At 36.3% G+C, this 7,307-nt stretch overlaps 1 protein-coding gene across 1 annotated transcript in view; it reads right to left on the bottom strand.

Moving 5' to 3' along the window:
* Positions 1-4,136: 4,136 nt before the first annotated feature.
* Positions 4,137-7,307, bottom strand: part of LOC105269705 (uncharacterized) — a 7,705-nt gene continuing 4,534 nt past the window's right edge. The window contains exons 4-9 of the mRNA XM_011310160.1: positions 6,119-6,240; positions 5,525-6,032; positions 5,000-5,353; positions 4,769-4,914; positions 4,296-4,511; positions 4,137-4,244 (exon numbers count right to left, since the gene is read on the bottom strand). Of these exons, the coding sequence (XP_011308462.1) occupies positions 4,137-4,244; positions 4,296-4,511; positions 4,769-4,914; positions 5,000-5,353; positions 5,525-6,032; positions 6,119-6,240 (1,454 nt within the window). The remainder of the gene's footprint in view (positions 4,245-4,295; positions 4,512-4,768; positions 4,915-4,999; positions 5,354-5,524; positions 6,033-6,118; positions 6,241-7,307) is intronic.

Here is a 7,307-nt window from a genome sequence, read left to right as displayed (position 1 = left end):
ACTCTCAAAATTTTCATGTAATTTTCAGCAGATGCGTTACACAAATGTTTTTTATCTCTCAATTCTATTAGCAAACTTGACCACATTGGAGCATAAGCTAATAGATTGTTGAGGAGATATTTTGAAACTGCATTAAGTGAAAATTATTGTTATCGTGATTTTCATCGATATTGCCATTCAGTTTAGTTTTCAATTCAGCGAATAATAATTGAAATTCTTTATACCAGGGGCTCGAAGCATAAATAGGTTTTTCTGAAGTCGTCTCGGCAACATTTATGATCTCTTTGTAATCTGTCAATGATTTATCAACTTCTTCGTTCTTTATACCAGGACAACATTCTGCGAGTACTGTCAGTGCTTCAGAAACTTCCGCATTTTTCTTTTTCGCAATTAACACCGTAGCTACATCTCGTACACGTGAACGTAATTCGATTATTGAAGGGCAATGCACTAGAACTGACATTGCTTCCATGAATACCGAATGTTCTACAGTTTTCTCCATGATATCATGTTTACGTAAAAAAGCAGAAATCATATGCATGAAATGTGCATAACAGAACTGTACCCTAACTACATTGAAAGGCTCACCATTTTCCAAATGTTTATAGGCTGAAGTAAGATATCCTAGGACAGTAGTGTCATTCCATGCGGCCATGATAGCATTGGAATTTACCCATGCCCAATCAATGACAATAGTCTCGAAAACTGGCCAGCGCAAACCGTTAGTGGTCAATAAATCTCGGAAAAATCTCAAAAAATTGCGATATGTGATTGTGTCATGAGAATTGGAAATCATTTGTAAGACGGGAACTAATTTATGATCTCTGTTGACTATACCGGAAGTAATGTAGATTTTTTTCGATCGGGGATATGGCTTTCTAATGACTGCTCCTGTAGAATCGAAATGAATTGTGCCACCTGAAATGCTTTTAAGAAATAGAATTTGTTCATCGCAGCCTAGATAAATTGTGAAAGGTGTGACAAATTTAAGTATAAATGGATGTTGTGCACAGTCAATCGCCAGCGTTCGCTTGATGATGTCAAGGGTGTCGTTCTCATCCCTGTCGTTTGTCCCAAATTCCTCAGAACGTGCCTTTGCATAGACATTTTCAGATCGTGTCTTCATATAATTATTATGTTCCAATGCTAACTTTATATCCATTTGGGCGTAGGCTCTCCCACGAACTCTACTAGGAACTTCGTGACGCAATTCTTTTTTCAATTGGACCCTTTCGCGACCACGTAACTGATAGGCGATTGGTAAACTATGGTCCTTAGATTTATCCATTGAAGTTTGGGGGACAAAAATTTGGATTTGTTCATAATCAAGAGCTGCTGTTAAAGTACCACAGAATTTAAATGCGGTTTTACACTCTGGCTGTTTGCAAAATGCGGACACGGTGAATTTGTCTGCTGATTTATGCCAGAAACGGAAACCCATGAATGTAATGGAACATGTGATGACTGCTTGTGATGGTAAATTTGTACGAAGTACATTGTATAGCAGATCTGGAGCAATTTGACCTCTCTCTAACATTCCTGCCGAAGACAGCTTTATCACCTTCCACAATAAATCGTATGTCTTCTTCGTTGATCCAGAAGCTCTGATGTGCCTTGAATGTTTTGAAATTTCTCGTCCATCGGAATTGGATCCATTATTAATGTCAGACTCTGAATCCATAGATAAGGATGAGGAACTCTTGGAAATAACATCATCATCAGTTTTAGGACCATTCTTAGAATTTACATTCTGGACATTTTTTTTCCTCTGTTCGACAATTCCTTTAAATTCTTATTTGATATTGATTGAAGGCTGATGGATTCTAGTTCGGTATTCAAGCATAATTAGTAAAATGCGCAAACACAAAAAATGGTCCACCTTAATAAATTTTAATGAGCGGCAGCATTATTTTTCCATTCGCCGCTCACATTACAATCGCAACTATCAATAGTTTCGTAGGGTTTTCTATGAGTTTTTACACTTAATACGGGGATAATCAAGGGATAATCGATTCAAAACGTACATATACATAACTTCAAGATCATAATTAATTGAGCCAATCGACATACATCACGAACATGGACAGATCTGCTCAATATAATACGAGTAATTTCTCTTAAGACTAAATACAGCTTCCAGTAGGGATTATTGACTGGAATTTTATCGCCGATATAAAAGCCAAACTTAATGCACAAAGTTTTCATTTCTGAGGCTGTAGAGGTAAGATGTTTATCTTTTATTACTGATTCCTTTATTGGCGGAGGCACGTCCGTGTCTTTTTTGTAGAGGAAAAACTTAATGTGCTCATTGAGGTGTCGTAAGGAAAATAATTTTTCCACCTGAACAAATTGGTACAAAATCAGTCCAAAAACGTCACGCCAAATACCCTCCAATAAATCATGCATTGAATCTACCGATGTATTTTGAACTGAATCATAAAATTCTAATTCATTAAATGCACATTTACAAAGTGCATCATGAGATTTTGTTTCAACATCATTTTTGTAATCATTATTTACTCTCAGTAAAGTTTCATATTCTGTGAATTGAGTCTCGCGAACTCTTTTAGGAGTAATGCAAAATCTACAACAATACTCCGTTGTGAAGGAGCATTTGTATCCTAATATTTGATGTTGACCCAGATTGTCTCCAATTATGGATAATAATGCAAAAAAAATTTGAATTTTCGTTCCCCCATCATCAATAGATATTCCACGAGTCTCTAAATTCTTCAATTGTTCAATAATATTAGCAAAAAGGACTTCTTGTGGAACTGTTTTGAAATCCTCCGTATTATGTAACTGGAGTAAAAATATGTTCTCTAGCACACCATTATATTCATCTGGAATTCCTATAATTGTGAAATACATTGCACCAAGTTTATGAATGTTTCGATGAGTTCCTAATGGATTATTTACCTCAATAACATCGAATGAAATTACTAGCGGTAGAATGATCTTTCCCAAGAATTTTTCTTCGACTTTTTTCCACGTGAGGCCTTGGACAGGTGAAATCAACTGCTCGCTGTTTTGACATTCTTTTATATTATTAATAATTGATTGAAATACGCCAGGTAGCTGTAAAAATTGGACCAACACGGTTTCCATAGGAATTATTTCAATTTTTCGTTCTTTCACATCTAATTTAACTTTTTTATTTTTCTGCGTTTTACCGGTGGTATATGAAATAGTTTTGGTGACTGGTTGGATCAAACAATCCAATTTTTCAAACGTATGAGTAGTTTTCATCCTGTTAAAATTATTCTGCGTGATAGTTACCATTGGTCGTAATTTTGCCTGACAATCTGAACATTCCAACTCTTGTGAAATTTTTTCCAGTATGAAATTAGTCAATTCTGCACTCTTATTGAGAATACTATTGGCTGTGGATCGTGGCATCGTCGAATTGGCATATAAATTTGACGTGAACTGGCTAACAGCGTGGCTGATTTGTTCACTAAATTGTGTGTAGTCAGAGGGAGGCAATTGCGAATTGGATTTAAATTGTGGACTACGAATAAAAAATTCTGGTGTCTTTTTATGAAAAATATTTTTTTCCAGGATTTTAGTAAATCTGTCGGCTTCAGCTAAAGATGGAGTGGAACACTCATGGGACGAATGATGGAGCTTTTCTGGGAAATGATCTGAATCACGAGTACAGATGTCTGAATGTTTCGATTTTAGGTGCTTAACTAGGAATATTATTATAAATTCGCACTTTACAGTGACAACATCTAAACGAATTCCGACTGTCATGCTTGTGTTCTGTTTCGATATGAAATCTGAATTTATCACTTACGATTTCGACAGTGCAATAAGGACATTGATAAAACATTATGATAGGTTTGTTATTCCCCCCAAAAAAAGCCTTTGATCTTAGCAAAATCGATACAGTGAAACTCTTTTTTTCATGAACGAAAAAAATTACTAATTGCAATTTAAACAAATCATAGAATCGATCGATTTTTTCATCAGCACTTTTAGATTTATAAATTGCGAGATAATGACAAATCTGTGAATCGAATAATTGGAAAAATTAGTGATATAATAAAAATTATAAAGTTTTGAAAAATTCTTATTATTTATTATGAAATATGGATGAGATCGTAGTGTACAGAATCATCTGACCTCGGAGCTTAAATCTGCTTAGGAGATGCTATAAGTTCGTTAACTGCTGGCTGAAGTTTATTTCTGATTTTTGACAGAAGAGTAGTAAGAGTTGGAACAGGACGTTCACCTTTGACCTTGAAACCATATAATCATCTCTGCATTAACATCCATATGTGATAGGATACGGAAGGGTAGTGGCCGTCGAGCACATGATAGAATTTGAACGCAATATCTATGGCTTCGACCATTGAAGCTACAGGATACAGATTATCTTTGACGAAAACATAACATTCTGTAGGTGCCACAGGATTTTCGGCAACGACAATGAGATAGGGTTGCACGATGATTCGTCCTACGTTTGCTATTCTTTTCACTTGAACTTCCGTTATCTCAGCTGGAGTCTAGAAAAAAAGGAATAGAATTGAATGATTAGAAACATTTAATTATTATTACGCGACGATGGCTATCATGAACAACAGAATGATCGGAGTGGTCGTGGTGATGGTTCTAGCCTAACGTATTTATTAAATTAAGGGCTATTTTAAGTGACAGCAAACCCAAAATAAAAATATTTAAAATTATTTTCCATAAATGTTAACAAGTAGTCACTTTTTTTACTAATTAAAATAAAAATTCGTAGTCAAAAAAATATTCATACTCGCACTATCACAACGATTCTCTCTTTAACTTCTGCAATAGAACGCCCACGCGAAACATCGGACTCTTTCTCAGCGCCTCTTTTGACCGTTCCTTTCAGTGTGATTAAACGGGGAAGAAGAGATAACTGGGCAAGAACTCGTCCATCTATAAGAAAGGTGAGAGAATAATTAATTTTGAATCAAAATTATTAAGCATCCTGATAGAAGAGTCGTCACTCAGCTTAGCATACCTGCAGTAACAGAATCCTTTGCAATGCTGTTCAATAGGTCAATTCCAATCTCATCTTTCTGTCTCAAATGACGATTCTCCAGTACAGCTGAGTAGAAATCATCCCAAGATTTCTCAGTTAAGGTCAATTCTGTCAATTTCAAATCGATAAAATCGATATTTATAAGTGTACTGGCAATTGGTTGTTTGAGGATGGGCCAGTCCGTGAAAATAGCGTCTACTAGTGGATTTCTTTGTTCGAGGAGCCAAAGTCTACGATATGGACTGCTCTCTTTCCACCGTTCGGCTACGACGTCCAAAGGCGCGTAATTTATCTGCAACCACTCAATAGACTCTTTCACCTTTGTCAACTCCTCTGGAAAAACCAATAATTAGGCAACAACTATTGAAAGAACATGCCATTGCCGTCGATCTATCCTAATTATTATTATTATGCATGTTTTGAGCTGATCAATTTAATTTTCTCTGCAATAAAAGACACTTCAATATCCATGAATTCTAGTCACATAAAAAAGATTCCATATACCTTCCAATCTCTGTTTTTTCGATGCATCAACGTTGTCTCTTTCTCGCTTCCATTTCGTATTAATTCCCTTCAAAATACGAAACACATTCAACTCGTTTTTGAATTTATCGGGAACTTTACCAGATGCAGGTATAGAGTTTTCCAGTTTTACTGTTTTTCTGTAGTATTGGTGGCTCGTATAATAGGTCTCAACTTGCTCTTCTTCGAAAATGGAGCAAATGTTTTCTGCAATTTTAGAAAAATGTGCATGCGTCCATCCTCCCACCGAAATTTTTAAACACGCCCACACAATCTCTTCGACCAGAGCAAGCCTGTGCTTATCTGCAAGGACCTTAGTCTTTCGATAATTTTCGATGATTAGTGGTCCTCTCCAACTGGCCAGAAGAATTCGTTCAAGTTGCTCACGATTTACTTTTTCCAACAGTTGACACCTGAGAGCAAACTCATTAATTTTCTCCCCCGAAACATTTTCTTTATTTGCCTGTGACACGGTTCTTTCCTTTTCAATCTATGAACAATTAAAAAGAAAAAAATTCCAGAATTGAAAATTTTTTCAGGCGCAGGGCCTGAAAGGACGCATATAATAAGGAGTACCTCTGTCCAGAGTATTTTCCAGTTGTCTTTGAAAATTATGACTTCCTCGAACGTGCCAAAGAGTTTATCGAAGTGGAAGTCAGTGAGTTTACATACCGAATTTGGATTGGTGATATGCTGTGCTAATGAACATAAAATGGAAGATTTTAAAAAGTGGTACGAAATGAACATAAAGAAATAATTGTTAAAAAGAATATTAATCAAAATTCATACTTATTTAATTACATATAACTTCTGGCAGAATCAATTCTCTAAACAAAAAATTCTTGATTTTTTAGAAAACCCACGGCAGAGATATACTTTACACAGCGTCATATTTTTTTAAGTATATTTACTGACCACAAGAAAATATATTCGGCACTAGCATACCTTATGGAAATATTTATGGAGATTCACTGGTGGAAAGTAAATATATTTGGCAAAATAATTTTTTTTCATAAGTGCATAAGATCGAGAGTCATTCCTACAATCGGAATTCCTAAATTCCGAATTTCATTCGCTAACACTAATAAACTAACAGTAGCACAGTTTCGTTCACAGCCAACGTTTTTTCGGTGACAAAAAAACAAAACACGACTCTATCGCATTCCAAGAATTTGTAAACAAATCTCTATTTTCCGAGAATCTCCCAAGTTGCCGTTGAGCATGGCTTATGCCGGGCGACCGGACATATTTTGTCTGGTTGCTATACGCCTCATGCATACCGTCAGTGGACGCCGAAAGCGCCGCGTGGCGATTAGGCTTGGCGAGAGTGAGGTATCCAGGGTCTTTGACTCATTTGAATTGTATTACTACCCGGCTAAAATAATTTCAAATAATGTAAGACTAATTGTATGTCAGGGCAAAAAGTCAATGAAAATATAAGTAATGGCGACAGTGACAATTTCTTGTGGATTTCAGACGGTCTCTCTAGACTATTTTCGTTCAAAATGTGTGTCCAAAGGTAGGTTATACGTTGTACTTCATCCCGGCAGTTTTCCAACTAAAATAACGTTTGTTATTTCGTTTACCATCGAATCAAGTTCAATAGATTGCAAAAGTGGAAAATAATTAATGATGAACAGCGGCGACAGTAGCTACGCGGGCGGTGTGTGACTCCGGCGATCACCCAAGCTAAGCAACGCTCAGTTGGGTTAGTACTTGGATGGGTGCCCGCTTAGTCACACCCATCGGCGTGTAGACTGCCGCC

This window comes from Fopius arisanus, unplaced genomic scaffold, assembly GCF_000806365.1.
Source record: "Fopius arisanus strain USDA-PBARC FA_bdor unplaced genomic scaffold, ASM80636v1 scaffold00073, whole genome shotgun sequence".
Classification (NCBI taxonomy): Eukaryota; Metazoa; Arthropoda; class Insecta; order Hymenoptera; family Braconidae; genus Fopius; species Fopius arisanus.
Note: the sequence above shows the minus strand (reverse complement) of the source record. Positions and strands in the feature narration are given on the sequence as shown.